General features: G+C 40.5%; 1 protein-coding gene across 4 annotated transcripts in view; it reads right to left on the bottom strand.

Moving 5' to 3' along the window:
* Positions 1-17,865, bottom strand: part of Tubgcp5 (tubulin gamma complex associated protein 5) — a 34,008-nt gene extending 16,143 nt beyond the window's left edge. The window contains exons 1-11 of one of the 4 annotated variants that reach the window (XM_042697417.1): positions 17,679-17,865; positions 13,826-13,879; positions 13,634-13,742; positions 11,797-11,893; positions 10,855-10,934; positions 10,273-10,408; positions 6,882-6,996; positions 5,662-5,751; positions 4,477-4,570; positions 2,952-3,198; positions 1,766-1,968 (exon numbers count right to left, since the gene is read on the bottom strand). In XM_042697417.1, coding sequence (XP_042553351.1) covers positions 1,766-1,968; positions 2,952-3,198; positions 4,477-4,570; positions 5,662-5,751; positions 6,882-6,996; positions 10,273-10,408; positions 10,855-10,934; positions 11,797-11,893; positions 13,634-13,742; positions 13,826-13,879; positions 17,679-17,827 — 1,374 coding nt within the window. In that variant the 5' untranslated portion in view covers positions 17,828-17,865. Of the gene's footprint in view, positions 1-1,765; positions 1,969-2,951; positions 3,199-4,476; positions 4,571-5,661; positions 5,752-6,881; positions 7,000-10,263; positions 10,409-10,854; positions 10,935-11,796; positions 11,894-13,633; positions 13,743-13,825; positions 13,880-17,678 lie in introns of all 4 variants that reach the window. The other 3 variants (XM_042697415.1, XM_042697414.1, XM_042697413.1) reach the window with 3 other exon arrangements.
* Between the last annotated feature and the right edge of the window lie 2,285 nt (positions 17,866-20,150).

Consider the following 20,150-nt stretch of genomic DNA (forward strand, 5'->3'; position numbering starts at 1 on the left):
TTTCTGAAACTAGTAAGAAATTAAGCCAGGAGCTAGTGGCTCATGCCTATAATGCTAGCTACTCAGGAGACTGAGATCTGAAGATCTCGGTTCAAAGACAGCCTGGGCAGGAAAGTTGATGAGACTCTTATCTCCAATTAACCACCAGAAAACTGGAAGTGGCACTGTGGCTCTCAGTGGGAGAGCACTAGCCTTGAATGAAAAAGCTTAGCGCCAGACCCTGAGTTCAAGCCCCATGACCAACAAAAAAAGAAAAAAAGAAGAAAAAAAATTTAAGTCCCCTATATCTAACTCTAAAGTCCTTATGAAAGCTTCCTCTAAATGTGGGATGACTATAATTCTATCCATTCATATAAGAATCCTCTTAAGAGTGAAAATCACAGAGACAATAGACATAACCTGGGACAGTACAGGCAGACAGGGACAACTGTACTGTTTACACAGCGCCACTAACAAAGAACAAGGACATGACTTTATTCTCTTACACTTTCCAGTAGGAAAAATTTGAAAGAAACTGGACTCTATTATTCTGAAGTATAATACTAAAATGACAAGAGAAGTTACACAACAAATAGAAATAAGTCTAGAAATTGCACCTTAATAAACATTTACCTTCTTACATTATAGACTAGTTAGATCTGTGGGTTTGGTTTTTGTTGTTGTTGTTTTTCTGGTAGTACTAGGGCCTTGTACTTAATAGGCAGGCACCCTACCATTAGAACCACACCTCCAGCCCTGTATTACTTTTGGGATAGGGCCTTGTGTTCATTATACCCAGACTGGCCTAAATCATAATTCCCTATTTATACTTCTTGTATTGCTGGAATGACTGTTGCACATCACCAGGCCCAGCTATTGGCTGAAATAGGGTTAAGGGTTTCCCTAAACCTGTTAGCCTGGGTTTCCTTCCAACTGTGATCCTTCTAATCTGTCTCCTGCATAGCTGAGATTACAATCGTGAGTCAATGTGCCAGGCACTGATTTTGTACTTTTAAAATATATAGGCTGAATTTAAATTTGCAATTCTCCAAGCTTCAGTCTCCCAAGTGCTGAGATTACAGGCATCAGCGCCACATATGGTATCACCTTTAAGTGTGTTTACTAAACTTGTACTTAAATACAATCACACTGTTGTGAAAAAAGATCCCCAGAATTTTTTTGTGATGTAACACTGAAACCTTGCAATTACTAAACAACTCTCCATTTCCTCTTACCCAGGCACCATTGATGGCTATGACCCTCTATAATTACGACTGGTTTAAATGCCTCATACTATAGGATTATTTTTCAATATGAACAGAGTTATTGCAAGTATCTATATTAACCAGGTTTTTCTCACATCTTGCCTGATCTTTTTGATGATCTTGGCAATTAGTGATAAAAGGCCAGTTTCTTGAATGTGAAAACTAGTTTTAAAGCTGAATAACTGGCTTGATATATCATGAATTAAAATATCCTTTAGCTGGGTGCCAGTGGCTCACTCTTGTAATGAATAATGAGGGTCACAGCTCGAAGCCAGCCCAGGCAGCAAAGTCCACAAGATCTTATCTCCAATTAACCAGCAAAAAGCTGGAAGTGGAGCTGTGGCTCAAATGGTAGAGCACTAGCCTTGAGCAAAATAACTAACAGTGCCCAGGCTCTGAGTTCAAGCCTCTGGCTGGGCACAAAAATACAAAACAAAGACTACAATTATTTAACAGAGAACTACGACAGGTTACTACCACTTTTTGGCATGCACTTTAGACCAGGCAGTGGCCCCACATACAGTTTGCTCAGAAGCTTCTCCAACACTGTCATATTCAAGGATGGCCTTATACAGGGTATTGAGCAGGTGAGATGCCCGAACAACATTCCGGGTGTCGGGCGGCACTTCTGCTACTCCAGTACTGAACACCTTGTGCAGAACCTTGAGCTGAGCCAATCGAGGTGACAACTTGTCCACTACTATTGCAAGAGTGATCGTGGTATCTGTAAGCATCAATAAACCAAACTCAAAAGCAAGGAAAAATGTATGTCCTAAAGGTGACATAAATGTGACATTAAAACACTAAAACTATGCTAAGCCATTCATTTGGCCTAGCAAAATGGAGGGTGTTGAGTTCTAATCTATATCATGAGGACCTCATTGTTGGTAGAGTGTGAGGAAACAAGAATACAAATCTATATATTGATATCTCTCTGGAGAGCAATGTGGCCAAATCTAAATCTAGTGAACTTTGAAATTCTATTTTGAACAATCTGCATAGGGTGTGTGTATACAATTAACGAAATGTCTGAGTGGCTACCACTGCAGGTCTGTTGTTAACAGCCAAAGAGTGGAAACTGTCTAAATCTCCATCAGAAAGAACTTGGCCATAAAGTGAAACAGTTTATAAAACAGAATTATACCATACACTATGGTATGTTTTAAATTTAAATGACAGTGACTATTAGACATGGGTTTATGTGTGTGCATTTATGTGTGTTTATGTTTATGTGTGTATGTCTAAACTACTTCACAAAGTATGCACAAGTGCTGTGGATCTGATTGTCACTGGGGAAGGGACCTGACCAGCTCAGAAACTAGAGCAGGAGGAAGAATTTTCACTATAAAGTGTTTTGTTCTCTTTGGAAATTTAGAGATGTAAATGGCTTAAAATAAATTTCAGTTACTTAAAAAAGAAATGCCCTTATCAGAACTCTTTATTTGCCATGCATTCTCTCCTTCCTCCTTCCCTTTCCTTCCACTTCCTGTTCATACTTTGGTTTAAACTCAGGGTCTTTAAGAACTTTACCACTTGAGCTATGCTTCCAGCTCACTCTCTTTTGTCTACTTGGCCCTGTCTTCCACTGTAGCAGGGATTACAGGTGTACCACACTAAGCTGGTAATTTTTAAATCCCATACTGACTGATAATCTCAGTGGCATTCAAATATGAGCTGAGTGTATTACAAATTAAAGAACTTAAATACCATTATTGATGATGCACTTCTCAATCTCTGTAAGTTCCTCCTTGAAACTAATGAAGTATTTGTACAGAGCCCACATGAAAGCCTGATAGGTTCTGAAGGGAGCATCAGTGGACTTCTTTGGTACAGAACTCCCTCCAGGTAATAGGCTTTCAGAGCTGTGTCCCATGACTTCATCAATAAACTCCTGGAGTCGAAACACAACCTGGCCATACTCTGCTATTTGTTCCAGTACAGACTGTAAACAGCTCTACAATAGAAGCAAACAGTAGTTATTTAAAATTAACTGAAAAAATAAAAAATACACACACACACACACTCTCTCTCTCTCTCTCTCTCGGGCTTGAACTCTGGGCCTAGGCAACCCCCTTGACTTTTCTGTGCAAGGCTGGTGCTCTTATCACTTGTGTCACATCTTCACTTTGGGCTTCTTAATGGTTACTTGGAGATAAAAGAGTCTCATAGACTTTCCTGCCCAGGGCAGCTTTAAACCATGATCCTCCGATTTTAGCTTCCTCAGTAGTTAGGATATAGCTAGGTTATAGGTGTGCCCGGCTTAGTAGTAATTGTTTTAAAACATTAAGTTTAGTAAAATGCAATGATGAATATTTACATTTTGTATATGTGTCAGTACTGAAGCTTGAACTCAGGACCATCTGAGTAGCTAGGATAATAGGCATAAGCCACTAGTACCTGCCTGGACCTCACATTCTTACTTGGCTTTTTCATTCAAGGCTGGCACTTGAGTCACATCTCTCCTTCCAGCTTTTTGCTGCTTAACTGGAAGAATCCCATGGATGCTCCTGCACAGGTTGGCTTTGAACTGTGATCCTCAGATCAAAGACTCCTGTGTAGGATTATAGGTGTGAGCTACTTGAATATTTACTTCTTTATTCAGTGAGTATTAATCTCTACACAATATGGAATTATAGCACATGTTTAATATTTTTGTTACAGGCAAAGTAATTATGCAGCTTTGCCAGGACAGAATAAAAAGAAAAAAGAATAAAGAAAATAGAGGGTGGGCCAGGCATCGGTGGCTCAGGCCTAAAATCCTAGCTACTCAGGAGGATGAGATCTGCGTACCATGGTCCAAAACCAGCCCAGGCAGGAAAGTTTGTGAGTCTCCTATCTCCAATTACTCACCAGAAAACCAGAAGTGGTGCTATGGCTCAAAGAGGTAAAGTACTAGCCTTCAGCAAAAAGCTCAGGGACAGTGCCGAGGTCCCAAGTTCAAGCCCCACAACCAACCAAAAAAACATTTATCTAAGTACTATACAAACAATTTAATCTTACTTTTTATATCTTGACTGTAATCAACAACTCGTATTTGTAAAGGTTCTAAAGTTACATTGCCATGGCTTATACAAACTATTATCTAGTTTAATTCTTTTACTTTTCATCACTTCTACATTTATGAGTAGTTTATGAAGGATGGATTCAACATGTCATGAATACAATGCATCATGAATTGTGTCACCCTTCTATCATTCTCCCCATTTTAATTAAGTTACAATAAATGACTTACATGTGTCAAATGGGTTACTATAATATTATTTCTCACAGTGACTTTCCCATCTGTCAATTGAAATATAAAGAGCTTTTTCACTCCTGAAAGTAACCTGAAATGAAATAGGAAAACTGAATGTGCTTCATGTTTAGAAAGTCAGTTACTATAGTATGCTTAAAAGATTTTTACTGATGATTCAGAATTGGGAAACAAAAAAAGTTGTATGACAAGAAAATGGAAGCCAGCTCTGAAGCCAGTGCTCTGAATTACATAAAAAGTATCAAGGTATTTCATTCTCATCTTAGAACTGTCTGAAACTGCCATCAAAGCTCCTCCTCCTCTGAAATACACTTGATGGCCCAAAGAGAACATTTATTTATTTATTTATTTATTATTTATTTTTACCAGAACACTCATGGCTGGGGCCCTACCATTTGAGCCATGCTTATAGTTCAGGTTTTTAGCCAGTTAATTGGAAATGAGTTTTGTGAACCTTTTTCTTCTTAGGGTGACTTTGAACTGATTCTCAGATCTCCTCTCCCAGAGCAGTTAGTGTGGGCCACCATAGCCTGCTAATGCATCTCTAAGCTATCAGAATGTCTATAGCACAATTTATGGTGAGATCTGAGGATCCAAGGCCTCATCCCTAAAATGCTACATGCTGCATTGACTCCCAGCCTCAGGCAACAGAGCAGGTTCTTACTGATACACTCTCTCCAGTAAAAAGCAGTCAGCAGCAAATCTTGTTTTGAACTCAAATATTAAAAAAATGGCTGGGTACCAGTGGTTCCCACCTGTAATGCTAGCTACTCAGGAGATTGAGATCTGAGGATGGCAGTTCAAAGCCAGCCTGGATAGCAAAGCCCATGAGACTTATCTACAGTTAATAAGTAAAAACTGAACGTAGAGGTACAGCACAAGTGGTAGGGTGCCAGCCTTGAATGCCCTGAGTTCAAGCCCTAGTACACATTCCTAAAAATTATGGTTTAATTCAACAAAATCATATACTAAATTATGTAAGATTTAAAAAGCAAGTAGACTTAAAACCTCCTAACTTCCATGGTCAAATATAAAGTCTAAACTTTATTGCTAATGGCCTACTTCTAGGTGCATATAGAAAACATCTGAACACCTTCTCTTACAAGCATTTTACTTCTCACTAATAAAGCTTTTCAGACTAGTAATGAGATGAACAGATCTTACCACAGGGTTTCCCGAATAATTTGCGTCTCAGTAACAAAAATTCTGTCATCTGGAAAATACAGGGGATCACTGCTATACAGATGTTGCTCCCTATTAGAAGCAAATATCAAATGTCAATGGAGAAGTATCTATCTAGGTAAAATTAACTGTCTCAATGAATATATACTTTTTCATTTTCTTCTTTTTCTGGTACCAGTCCTGGAGCTTGAACTCAGGACATTATGCTTTTACTTGGCTTTTTCACTCAGGAATGGCACTCTATCACTTGAGTTACACCTCCACTTCTAATTGTTTGCTGGTTAATTGGAGATTAACATTTCTTGGCTTCCAGCCTGTGTTGGCTTCGAACCTTGATCCTCAGATCTTCGCCTCCTGAGTAGCTAGGATTTATAGGCATGAGCCACCAGTGCCTGGTATGCAGTGTGTTTCTACAGTGAATGTACTAAAATGAGACAAATAATGGCAATATATACAAATCTATTCACATTGAAAAAGTAAGCATAAATAACTTTTTTTTTTTTTTTTGTCAGTCATGGGGCCTGAACTCGGGCCTGGTTATTATCCCTGAGCTCTTCAGGGCTAGCACTCTACCATTTGAGCCACAGCTTTTTTTTCCCTAGTTTTTTCTGTTTATGTGGTGCTGAGGAATCGAACTCAGGGCCTCATGTATGCAAGGCAAGCACTTTACCACTGAGCCACCTTCCCAGCCCCATAAATAACTTATTTTAAATAATAAGTAATTAAGATTTTTCAAGATGGCTAGACCTTAGCTTAGTGATAAAGCATTTGCCTATTATGCATACGGCACTGGGTTAGAGTCCCCAATATGGAAAGAGAGAGAGAGAGAGAGAGAGAGAGTGTGTGTGTGTGTGTGTGTGCGTGTGTGTTTTCAGTTAAAATTATTTCCAAATTGGGTGCTGGTGGCTTATGTCTATAATCCTAGCTAAGATCTAAAAATTGTGGTTTGAAATCAGCCTGTGCAGAAAAAGCCTGTCAGACTCTTATCTCCAATTAACCAGCAAAAAGCCAGAAGTGGAGTTCTGGCTCTAATAGTAGAGTGCTAGCCTTGAGAGAAAATATTAAGAGCTAGTGTCCAGATTCTTGACCTCAAGTCTCAGTACTGGCACACACAGACAAAAAAATTCAAAAACTGAATGTTAACATTTCAAAGAAATACCAAAGTTTCTCTTATCTTTACACTGACTTGTTTAGTTTCTTACCAGACAGCAGCTAAATTGGAATGCAAATGTAAACTATGTGGAATCCTTGAGGGCCTGGTTATCCAGTACTGGTGGATCACATGCTGTTCCAGCCAGCTTCTGTCATCTGTCTCTTCTGCTGGAAGGAAGTGGAATAAGTACAAATAATAATGGTGCATTTGGGTTTTTTGTTTTGTTTTGGAGGAGTGGTACTGAAGCTTAACCTCAGGGCCTTGTGCTTCTAGGTATGAGCCATGACCTCCAACCCCTTTGTGCTTTGGTTATCTTTAATAGGGTGTTGAATTTATTCCTGGACCAGCCTAGACTTTTGTTCTCTTGGGTGCATGTGTGTGTGCGCGTTTTCTCTGTAGCTGGGATGACAGGTGTGAGGTGTGTGCCACCATCCCCGTTTTTTTATTAGTTGAGATGGGGTCTCTTTTTGCCATGCTGGCCTTAAGCAGTGATTCTCCTGATCCCTGCCTCCTAAGTAGCCAGGATTCAGGCATGAGCCATGATTACCTGGCTAGTACATTAACAAAAAACTCAAGAACAACTTAGGAAATATTTATTTTTGCTCCATTTAAGAAGTTTATCAAGGTGGGAAGGTATGGCAGAGCAGTTTGCACCATAAGACAGGAAGTAGAGAAAGAGAATACCGGAAAGGTCCAGGGCAAGATAGCCTCAATTACACAGCTTAATCACCTTTTTCCTCTAACTTTCTGCTACCTCTCAATAATACCATCCTATTAGGAATCCATCAAGAGTTTAATCTATTCGTTAGGTCAGAGCCTGCAGGCTCTTTTGTCTCTGGAAACACCCTCAGACACAGACAGAGATATGATTTACTGATCTAGCATTCATCAATTCAGTCAAGTTGACAACTTAGAATAATAATCACAAATAGTGAACAAATATATACTTGTTCAAAATACCAGGATTTTGTACCTACAGTGTCTCTTAAAAAATATTAGATAAGCTGGGCACTGGTCCCTCACGCCTGTCATCCTAGCTACTCAGAGGCTGAGATCTGAGGATCATGGTTCAAAGCCAGCCAGGACAGGAAAGGCCATAAAACTCTTACCTCTAATTAACCACAAGAAAACCAGAAGTGGCACTATGGCTAAAAGTGGTAGAGCAATAGCCTTGAGCAAAAAGAGCTCAGGGACAATGCCCAGGTCCCGTGTTCAAGCCCAACAACCAATTAAAAAAATTTTTTAAATAGATATATGGGATGAGATTGTGGCTTAGTGGTAGAGTGCTGGTCTAGCATGCATAAGATCCTGGGTTCGATTCCTTGGTACCACATCAACAACAACAAATTACATTATAATGTTTTTTAAAAAAAAATTAGAAAGTTAATGGGCGCCGGTGGTTCATGCCTGTAATCCTAGCTACTCAGGAGGCTAAGATCACAGTTCAAAGCCAGCCTGGGCAGGAAAGTCCCTGAGATTCTTATCCCCAATTAACCACCAGAAAGCCAGAAGCAGCACTGTGGCTCAAACGATAGAGTGCTCATCTTGCGCTGAAGAACTCAGGGACAGCATCCAAGCCCAGAGTTCAAGGTCCATGACCGAGGAGGGAAAAATTAGAAAGTAAAAAATACTACTTGCCTAATAATTTTTTAAATCATATGGAGACACAAATGTCTAACATTTATGTCTAATCATTTTTTAAACCATATGGATAGACAATGTTTAAATAAATGTCAATGCTTAGAAAGTAAAAAGTAATTGCATAAATTTAAAATGATTCTACCAATGAATGGATACAAATGGTATATTTCAATAGCACAGTAAGTCTTAAAGAAATTGCAATGGTAACCAAAGACCATCCCAACCCTTCCAAAGCTTTCAAATATTGGATAATTTCTACTTTGTTTTCTAGAAAAATGGGAAACTAATATGATTTGATGGTAACATCAAAGAAGGGATGTTAGGAAAGTACTTTATCAAACAATAAAGATGAAAAATCCTACATTAAAATAGAACAGTAGCCTGGAACTGGTGCCTCATACTTGTAAGTTTAGCTCCTCAGATGACTCAGATTTGAGGATCAAGGTTTGAAACCATCCTGGGCAGAAAAGTCCAAGAGATTGCATTTCCAATTAGCCAGCAAAACGCTGGACTAGAAATGTGGTTCAAGTTGTAGAGTGATCAAGTAAGCTGTACAAGAGTGCAAGGTTCTAAGTTTACAAAACAAAAACATAAAAATATCATAATGAACAAAGAAATTTAGCTGGATAACTGAAAGGTAATTCAATATTAGAAAATTTATCAATGCAGTATTAGAGTAAAAGAGAAAAATCATGGAATAATTTCACAGAAAAATAACATTTGATAACATTCAACTTTTGTGATTAAAGCCCCTGACTTCAGAAAAGTTAATTCTCCAAAAAAATGAATTAAAACACTCTGGACTAAATTACCAGAACTACTTAAAAAATTAACACTCTACAGCAAGGCATGATGATTGGGAGGATCATGGTTCAAGACCAGTCTTCCCAAATGTTAGCAAGTCCATCTTAATAAAAAAGGTAGACATGTTGACACAGACCTGAATCCCAGTTATGTAGGAATCTTTGAAGGACTGTAGTCAAGGCTGGCCTGGGCATAAAAAGAAAAATGTTACCAGAAAAATAAACACAAGTAACAAGGGCTAGGCAGTGGGAGAAGATAGTTCAAATGGTAGAGTGCCTGCCTCGCAAGCACAAGGCGCTGAGTTCAAATCCCAGTACCACATAAAAAAGTACACTAAACTCCCTTTCAACATTAATTTACCATGCTTTTTCTTCTTTGTCTGTGTGTATGTGTGTGTTGGTACCGGCACTTCAACTCAGGAACTCTTGTCCTCCCTTGGCTTTTTTTTAACTACCATTTGAGCAACACTACTTCCAGCTTTTTACTGGCTAACTGGAGGTAAGAGTCTCTCAGTTTTTGGCTGGGACGGTGGCTCAGTGGCAGAGTGCTTGCCTTGCCTCCATGAGGCCCTGCATTCGATTTCTCAGTACCACATATGCAGAAAAAGCCAGAAGTGATGCTGTGGCTCAAGTGGTAGAGCGCTAGCCTTGAGCTGAAGAGCTGAGGGACAGTGCCCAGACCCAGAGTTCAAGCCCTATGACCGGCAAAAACAAACAAACAACAACAAAAAAAAGTCTCAGTTTTGTCTGAGACAAAACTGGGCTGACTTCATACCTCAATCCTCAGATCTCAGCATCCTGAGGAGCTAGGATTATATGTGTGAGTCCCTAGTATCCACCTTTGTGTCTCTTCTTTATTAAAGTAATCATCTACAAGTGGCTTAAAACTCATTTTCTAAGGATAGCAGAGTTCCTGGCCAATGGAATCTCAAAACCTGATTTTTCTTTAGGTAATTCCTGTCAAAAAACACTAGCATCTGACCTCACCAACAGTACCTTTCCAGCTGACTTGAAGTCCCACTTTTCTGCTTTGATCTTGTTCTTCCAATGGGGTCCTGTCTACCTGGATCCCAGAATCTTCTCTGCTCAAGGGCTGTTGGGCATCTTCAGCGTCACTGTCTTCAGACCAATTCTGATGTAGAAAGTAAACAGGACTTAAAATTAGAGCAATTTTGTTTTAAAAATTAAGAGAATTTCAGACAAAAAACAAAAACTTTCTAGCAACACATTCAGAAAATTTAAAGCCACATGAAACCTTTCCTAAATCTTTTTTTTTTTTTTTGTCCGTCATGGGGCTTGAAAACCTAAATCTCTTGAAAGTAAGGGAGAGTTTTTTGCGGGTGGCAAAAATTCCAAGTCACTGCTCCTCTTAAGGGTTAGTTACTTGTGTTCACTCAGCCGGGCTTAACTTTCTAGAACTAATGACACTTCCGTAATAATAAATTACTCTAGATTAGCAACTACTCTAGATTATTCCTGTTTTAGCTAAATTACCTAAAGCAGAAGGACCCATGAAAATGATCTATTATCATCTGTGCATGAATGTGTATTTTCAGTAGAGAAATCACTACTACATACTGGTGTGTCCACATTTGGACCGAGGTCAACTTCTTCCCCTTCCATCAAGTATTTTCCCCAGTCAAAATCATCTTTCTTTTCTAAAATGTAAAAGAAGAAACATAATCAGCTTCATTATAAATAGCTGAAAAACACACAAAAACTATAGGAAAAAATTCTAACAAAAAAGTCAAAATAAAATACACTTGAAGTAAAATTTCAAAAGTATGGAAACACTTAATGAATTGGAATTCTAAACATCTTACATTTTAATTGACTTAAACTGAGTTATCTTTTTTTTTTGGTGCCAGTACAGGGGCTTGAACTAAGAGCCTAGGCACTCTCCCTTAGCTTTTTCGTTCAAGGCAATCTGCCTGTGCCACATCTCTACTGCTGGCTCTTTGTTGGTTAATTAGATCAAAGAGTGTCTCTGATTTGTGTGCTCAGGGTGGATTTGACCCTCATCCTCACCGGTAGGTCTCCTGAGTGCCTACAATTACACGTATAAGACACCAGCTCCTGGCTCAAATTGGATTTTGTCTTTAATTATCGAAGGCAGTTTAATTTACAAAGTCAAAACTTTCATTTCAGGTAAAATTTTGTCACTGCACTCAAAGCAATAGATATAATTCAGTTTCATGGATTCTTAGAAGTTTTAATAAAAATCTCAATGTCTAGTAGTTATGAGATAAGGCAATAAAGGCAAATTTGTTTGTTTTGAGCTTGGAGTTCAAGACATAAGTGCTGTCTCTAAGTTTTTTTTGCTCAAGGCTGGGACTCTACCACTTGAGCCACAGCTACATTTTCTAGCTTCTTTCGATAATTAGAGGTATTTCCTGACAGAGCCAGTTTCGAACTGTGATCTTCAGATCTCAGTCTCCTGAGCTAGGATTACAGTTGTGAGCTGCTAGCACCCAGTTCCAATTTGTCATTTCTTATCCATTAAACTATGTAGTAACATACCAACTTCTTTTTCTTTTGGTGTTTCCACATAATTGCTGTTTGAAGGAGAATCAGACAGACACAGGAGGAGCGATAGTATGGAGTAATGTGTTTCTGTCTTAAAAAAAAAAAAAGTAAAAAACATGAATTACCAAGATAATTACCAAGGTAAGGGCTCCCAAAACTACACTCAGTAAAGACAATCCCATAACATTTTCATTCCTCATTTTGTTTCCTGGTCTAAGAAAATAAAATTATACCAAAATAAATCCTATCTTTAAACACTTCTCAGCTTGAATGCTTACATGCAAGGAACTACAAATCTACATGAAGCTTACATTCCTCATTTCTTTTTTTAATACTGCAGTTTGAGCTCATGGCTTTGTACTTCCTAAGCAGGTGCTATATCACATGAGCCATGCCTCTAGCCCTGAGTTCTGTATTTCTAACAAATATAAGACCTGAGGAGGAGATCACAGTTTTATTCCTAAGAGCAACTATAATGTCTGTCTTTGAAATAAGACACCATGCTAAAAATGGATTATTCTCCTGTGGCAATATTTATCATGAAGATTAAACATGTCCAACAGTTTGATATAGATATACTACTGTATTTTGTTTATCCACTCTCCTCTATTATAATATTTAGGCTTTTTCCAATCTTTGCTATCACCAATTTATGTCACTTGACAACTATGAGTTTATCTGCATGATAAATTCCTAAAAAGTGAAATGCCTAGCTAACGGTCTGCACTTGGAATTTTAACAGATGCCAAAATTCCCTTTATGAGATTAAATGTATTTGATTTAGTACAAATATTGCATTATATAGTTGCAAAGAATATATAGTTACCTGCTTGCTGTACCTGTTACTAACCAGATAAGTGAATATTTTAGTATCAATATTGCTTTATTTGCATTTATCTCATGGAAAGGTAGGAATTTTTCTTTACCTTAAAAGTGCTGGTCATCCTTTAACGAAAACCATTTTATGCTATTCCTAAGGCTTTCAACAAGTCTGAATACTTTTTAGTTTTAATTTATAGTGATTCTCACACATCTCTCCTATTTATGAAAAGTAGTATCTTTGAATCTTTGAATCTGTGGCCTTCTTATGACCAAGTGTGTATTATCCCTTTGTTCAAATTTCTGCCAGTCTCTACTTATTTACTTATGTACCTTTTCCTTTGCTGATTTTTAATTTATTCTTACTATATGGGTAAGCACATCTACTTTATGAATCCTTCTAGCAAATCACTGGGCCTACAAGTGGTAACATAGCTTCTTGACACATAAACCTGGCACTCAGTAAAAAAGTATGAGAAGGGGCTGGGAAGGTGGCTCAGTGGAAGAGTGCTTGCCTTGCATGCATGAGGCCCTGGGTTCAGTTCCTTAGCACCACATAAACAAAAAGAAAAAAAGCCGGAAGTGGCACTGTGGCTCAAGTGGTAGAGCGCTAGCCTTGAGCTGAAGAGCTGAAGGACAGCGCCCAGGCCCAGAGTTCAGGCCCCAAGACCGGAACCAAAAAAAAAAAAAGTATGAGAAGTTGTTGCCAAGTTCTGAGAAAGCCATCTGAGAGTTTTAGGATACTCACAGACGATGTTACTATTTGTGCCAAATGCTGAGCAGCTCCAAAACCAAAGTAGATATGAGGAGAGATGAGTTAACAAGAGGAAGTTATTTTACTCATAACCAATCTGAGGCATACTGTTTGATAACACTTAGGCCAATTTCCAATTCCTCATGTGGCCAGTGGACAATACTAAAGTAGAATAATTGCTTAAATATTAACAGAAAAAGTTGATTATCAGAGTAGAGAGAGTCAAATACACAATGGAGCTCATAACTGAAGACCTACCTTTATTTCCTCTACGCTGGGAAGGGATGCATTTAGAAATTCCTCAGTTAATCTTTTCCAACTAGCAGCTTTGCTGAGATCAGAATGAATGATGAATTTTTCATAAATTCTAAAATATAAAAAAATCAGTTAAAAATCCTTAAGGAAACATATTTCTGAATATGTACATACACACACATAGCACTGACTTACCCTTCTATGGTCTTTTCTATTTTGTGGCTGTTGACATCTAAGAAACGATGAAATCTAAAGAGATAAAATGCAAATTTTATGTTTATATATATATATATGTATTTTTTTTCGTTTTGGGGATTATAGGGTTTGAACTCAGGGCCTTGAGCTTTTGCTCAATTTGCATGCTACTACTGAAGCCACACTCCAATCCTTTGGGGATAATTTTGTCACACAACTTAATATACTCACCTTGTAGTTCTCCATATCCTTCCCCCCCAACATTTATCTATTCTTTGACATGCACTTCCAGAGTGCACCTCTCCCCCAATTACTTCTATCACCAGACAGGCAGGGCATCATTATGTCTTAGAATGTTCAGATTTTTTTATGCTGGTACTGGGGCTTGAATTCAGGGTCTGAGTGCTGTCCCTGAGCTTTTGTGCTCAAGGCTAGTGCTCTACCACTTTGAGCCAGGGCTCCACTTCTGGCTCTTTGGTAGTTATTTGGAGATAAGAATATCATGGGCTTTGCTACCTGGGAAAACCATAATCCTCATATCTCAGGCTCCTGAGTAACTAGGATTACATGTATGAGCCACTGGCACCTGGCTTCCTAGTCTTTTTGATGAACAAGGAAACCCATTGAAGTCTAAGTCTATCCCTCTCTGACTAATGTCTTTGTTTGGTTGGTTTTTTTTTTGGTCGGGTCATGGGGCCTGAACTCTGGGCCTGGATGCTGTCCCTCAGCTAGCTCAAAGCTAGCGCTCTACCACTTGAGCCACAGCACCACTTCCGGATTTTTTCTTTTTTGCTTATGTGGTGCTGAGGAATGGAACCCAGGGCCTCATGCATGCAAGGCAAGTGCTCTACCACTGAGCCACCTTCCCAGCCCTGACTAATGTCTTTAAATGTAACAAAACAAAGTAAAAAGAAAAACAAGTGTACTTGAACAGTTATAAAATATTCTTTTTTTTTTGGCCAGTCCTGGGGCTTGAACTCAGAGCCTGGGTGCTGTCCCTGAGCTTCTTTTGCTCAAGGCTAGCACTCTACCACCTGAGTTACAGCGCCAATTCCAGCTTTTTCTGCTTATGTGATATACTGAGGAATCAAACCCAGGACTTCATGCATGCTATGCAAGCATGCTGCCACTAAGCCACATTCCCAGCCTCAAATATTCTTAAAAACTGTGGTATATTAAGAGATTATATTTATTAAAATATTAAATAACAAGATCTAGTGTTGAGTCCAATAGCCCACTGAAGTAAGAGCAAACACTATTTATAGATACCTGTTTAATATAACATAAAAATAACAAAGTTTCTACAATGATAAGTCATAAGTATCCCCATGATGTGTTGCCCTCATTCATAAGTAATGAAAATATATTTTTCAATTGGGAGGTTAGAGCTAGTTTTTTTTCTTCATCTAAATTCACAAATACCACAATTCAATCCTCAGACCTTCAGATCTGTGATCCTATTAAATAACATAATTAACTTTACTCTCTTTCTTAAGGATAAGAGGCTATTCCTTACTAATTTCTAGGGCCTAGAAAGTGGCCACAATTTTTAAATAAATATGAACCATTCATTTTTCTGATATAGTATCATAAAGTTTAGCATTGTTTATTCAACTCTTATTTTCCATTGTTCAGCAGCAAAGCCAGAAATTTGTACTTTAAAAAAGCACATTAGCAGCCAGGTGCCAGTGGCTCAAACCTGTACTAGCTACTCATAAGGTTAAGATCCAGATCTCAGTTCAAAGCCTGGCTTGACCAGAAAGTCCATGAGACTCATCTCCAATTAACTAGCCACAAGTGGAACTATGGCTCAGGTGGTAGAGTGCTGGTGTTGAGTAAAAAAGGTAAGAGACAGAGCCCAGGCCATGAGTTCAAGCCACAATAACAGCACAAAAACCACCCCAAAAGACAGTACTCCTCTTTTAGCATATAGCTGAGTATAATACCACTTTATCACAATTTAGTTTTTCAATCTGTAAAAGGAGATACTAAGTTCTCATGTCTCTCTCAACTCTACAATGATGATCGTCTGCTGACTGCCACTTAAAAATATTAGCAGTGGAGTTGTGGCTCAAGTGGTAGAGCTCCAACCTTGAACAAAAGAGTCAAACAACAGCACAAGGGCCTGAATTCATGCCCCAGTTCTGGCACACACAAAAAATTTAATAGAGATGCTGGGTCTTGGCTGGAGTGCAAGAGTACCTGCTTAGTAGTAGTTTATGAAGTCCTGAGTTTAAACCTGAGTTTAAACCTCAGTACTACCCTCCTCACCCAAAAGAGATTTCTCTGAGGGAAAACATCAAGACCAGGAATACTCTAGACTGAAGACATAGATCAAATGCTAGCACACTGAGTTCAAGCCGCAGAATAATTGAAAACAATATATATATATATATGTATATATACACATACACAGTTATATATACATGCATATGTGCACATACATGTACATGTAAATTACTTGTAACATAGAATTTAACTGTCTATGTTATATGAGGTATTTCAAACTGCTAATTTCAGAAACTATGCTTTCAATACATCTGAAAGCTCAGTATAAAGCAAGCAGGTAGCTTCATTTTCATGTCTATGACCATTACAGTCATGAAGATGTCAGATTCTGGAAAGTGTCACAATTCAGCAAGGTTCTTTCCTGGGCTGTAGGTTGTCACTCAGTAATAGAACCTGAGTTTAGCATGTATGAAGCCCTAGGTTCACAATTCCCAACACACACAAAAACAATTCTTTTACTGATGTTAAATAAAGGTAACATTCTTTTAACAATAATTCCATTATGGGTAATGATCTTAATACTCTATTTTACATATTCCACTTTTGGTGTGTGTGCCAGTACTGAGGCTTGAAATCCGGGCCTAGCCACTTTCCCTTAGTTTTAACTCAAAGCTGATACTCTACAACTTGAGCCACTTACAACTTTTTGGTGGTTAATTGGAAATAGAGTTTTATGACTTTCCTGTGTGCACTGGCTTCAAACAGGGATCACCAGATCTCAGTCTCCTGAGTAGCCAGGATTACAGGTGTGGGTCACAGACATGCAGCACATTTTCTTTTTTTTTTTTTAAGCTTTAAGTATACAGAATATTTAAATACTCCACAATTCCTATTTTCCAAGAAAAATATCTAATTCCACTTAAATTATCTATCTATAAAAATTACAAAAGAACCTGTAGTAAGTGACAGCACAGAACGTGCCAGGGACTGTTCTAAGTTACTTACAGTGTAGCTGGAAAAGAAAAATAGTAAATAGACAAAATTAGCTGGTGTGTTGTATATACATTTTGTGCAAATTAAAAAAAGACACTGGAGATGTGCAAATGGCCTGAGACTGAAGAGGGGAAAGAGTCGTCAAGAATACAATTTTAAATGGAGTGTGATCTTATTTTTGCTTTTAAAATCCACTTACTTATTAAAAAATAACTTGTTACATTAGTTATATAAAGTAAAAGTCGCAGACCTAAAAAAGACTTTAGGTATGCAAAGTGGCGGACGCAAACCTGCTAACCACCACTAATTCACGGTTTTCGCTCAAGATGCTCCAGGAGGACACCCCCCCGCCCCCCCCCCCCCCGCGCCGCAGCAGGCCCCGCCCACCCGGCGCCCCGCCCACCCGCCGGGCCCGCCGCACGCAGCCCGGCCCGGGCCCCGCCCACCCGCCGGGCCCGCCGCACGCAGCCCGGCCCGGGCCCCGCCCACCCGCCGGGCCCGGGCCCCGCCCACCCGCCGGGCCCGCCGCACGCAGCCCGGCCCGGGCCCCGCCCACCCGCCGGGCCCGCCGCACACAGCCCGGCCCGGGCCCCGCGCTCCACGAGGCGGCCCGCGCGCCGCACCCCCACACCTGAAATTGGACCAGGCGAAGCTGAGGGCCAGCTGGAAGTTGGGGTCCGCCTCGTCCTCAAGGCCAGTGACACGCCGGATGAGCTCGCGCACATCGCGCTCCTGCTGTCTGTCCAGGCGGCTCCCGGACCGCCCCGGCCAGGAGGACATGCCTTCAAGCTCCCGCAACTCTCAAGTCATCGCGAAGCCGCCGCTCTTCTTCTCGCGAGCTTTCGCGCTTTCGCGGTATTAAGGGCCGGCAGCCATTCTCGCGACAGTTGGTGGTCCCTTGGCGCTGCTCGGAGCCGCACCTTCCGAGGTCGGGCGTATTCTCGCGAGGGCTGGGGCTGCCTTCCCGGTCCCGGCGCTGCTCTAGGCGGGGACTGGCTCTGCGCGTTCTAGGCAGCCTTCTGGGCTGAGAGTCAGCTGCTGGTATTACTACGAATCCGACCCAGGAGACAGGCGCTGCAGCGGCTCACTCGTCCACTCAAGACAGGGCAGTGCAGGACCCCTCGGTGGCAACTTGCCACCGAACAACAATGTAGGATGAAGAACGCGTAATTTTGTTCTACATTTCGGTGGTAGGGCTGAAGGTGTGGCTCAGGTGGTAGAACTCCTGCCCAACAAGCACAAGGCCCTTAGTTCAAACTTCAGTACTGCCTCCTGAAAAAAAAAAAAAGCTTGAAAGTGTTCCGGTGTAAACGCCCGGGCCACAGCGCCACTGGCGTTCTGGTGGTTCACTGGAGAGAAGAGTCTCACCGACTTGCCTGCCCCGGCTGGCCTTGAACCGTGATCCTCCGATCTCAGCCTGCTGAGTAGCTAGGATGCCAGGCGTGAGCCACTGGCACCCAGCCTAAACATTAAAATGTTTAAAACTGACAAAATTATGATCTAAAAGTGACAAAAAAAAAAAAAAAGCATTCTAACTGGTTTAGAAATCAACAGAGGATCACTTACGGTCTTTACTAAGTGGGCCTAGTGTTGTCTAGGAAGGGAGCATGCTAAGCTGTGGAGAGGGGAAGGAGTGGACTACGCTATGGAAGGGAGCTCATTGGGCTAAAAAGTTTGTTTGTTTAATTTTACCAGTCCTGGAGCTTGAACTCAGGGCCTGGGCAATGTTCCTGTTCCTCTTTGTGCTCAAGGCTAAAGCTCTACCACTTGAGTCACATTGCCACTTCTGGCTTTTTCTGAGAAGTTTATTAGAGATAAGAGTCTCACAGACTTTTATGCCAGGGCTGGTTTTGAACCATGACCCTCAGATCGCAGCCTCCTGTATAGTTAGGATGATAGATGTGAGCCACTGGTGCCTGGATGGGAAGTTATTGTTCCTTTATTGTACTTTTTTTCCCTTCAGCACTGAGGATTGAATCCAGGCGCTCCCAAGTGCTCAGCTACTGCTCTATTAAGGAGATACACCTCCAACTTCAGCTTCATATATCTTTAAGCTCTACTAAGAGAAAATAGGCACATAAGCTTTCAGTCACTAGTGCATTGTCCAGTAGATTGTTCCTAGAGTTATGCCAGCAATGGCTTCCTTAGTAGCACTACACCAAAGCCTCTGTTCTCTCTGCCGTTGACCTCAGTCATGTCTTGCTCAGGTTCCCAGGCCTCCCATGCTACTGAGTCTCCCTCACCTTTGGCAAATCTCTAGCGCAAGAGTGCTTCAAGCCCATTGAGTGCATCTTGGAAGGTCTCCTAGTGAGGCTGCTATTCCTTTATCAGGGACTCCAGAAGGGGGCAGTAAAAGGCAGGCTTTCAGGGTTTCAATGTGTTTCCTAGCACAGGCTGACATGAACAGAGGCAATAGGAGCTCCTATAGGGTGGCCATGGGTATGACCAAAGCAAGCACTGTGTAGCCAGTTCCAGGAGTCTTGGTGCACTGAATACACTCATCTTGATGAATCTCTTGAGAATAGATGCCAAGTAAACATTCAGGGAACAAGGCAGCCTTCTCAAAAGAAGCATGAGCTATTTCATGTTCTTCCATTCTTCAGAGGAAGCAACTCAGGGGCTATATATATATATATATATATCATTGCTCTAGAAACAGCAGTGGAGTTGTCAGTTTACCCCAAATACATTCCTCACCCAGTGACCACACTAACACAGCTGTGTCTCTGCCAGCACCAGGAGCAGAAGTTGGCACAATGCTCAGCAGGCACCAAGAGGGCCACTGGCCCCATCCATAGCTACCCACTGTTGCACTTAGTTCAAGCCCCTACAGGAAATAAACACCAAGGAGATGCAATGCATTGTGGGGGATACATTTGAGATTATAGTTTTCTAAAATGATTGGTAAAGGTGGTGCTTGGGATTCGAGACATTAGAATGACTGTTTATAGGCAAGCAGGTATCTTGGAGATGAGGCTCAACTCTAAAAACAAAACTCAGGTATGTTATATGTAGGTTGAAAATATTTTTTTTTTTTTGGTCTGGTCGTGGGGCCTGAACTCTGGGCCTGGACGCTGTCCCTCAGCTCTTCAGCTCAAGGCTA

Source organism: Dipodomys spectabilis, unplaced genomic scaffold (assembly GCF_019054845.1).
Source record: "Dipodomys spectabilis isolate Male_0828 unplaced genomic scaffold, ASM1905484v1 ptg000219l, whole genome shotgun sequence".
In the NCBI taxonomy this organism is placed as follows: domain Eukaryota; kingdom Metazoa; phylum Chordata; class Mammalia; order Rodentia; family Heteromyidae; genus Dipodomys; species Dipodomys spectabilis.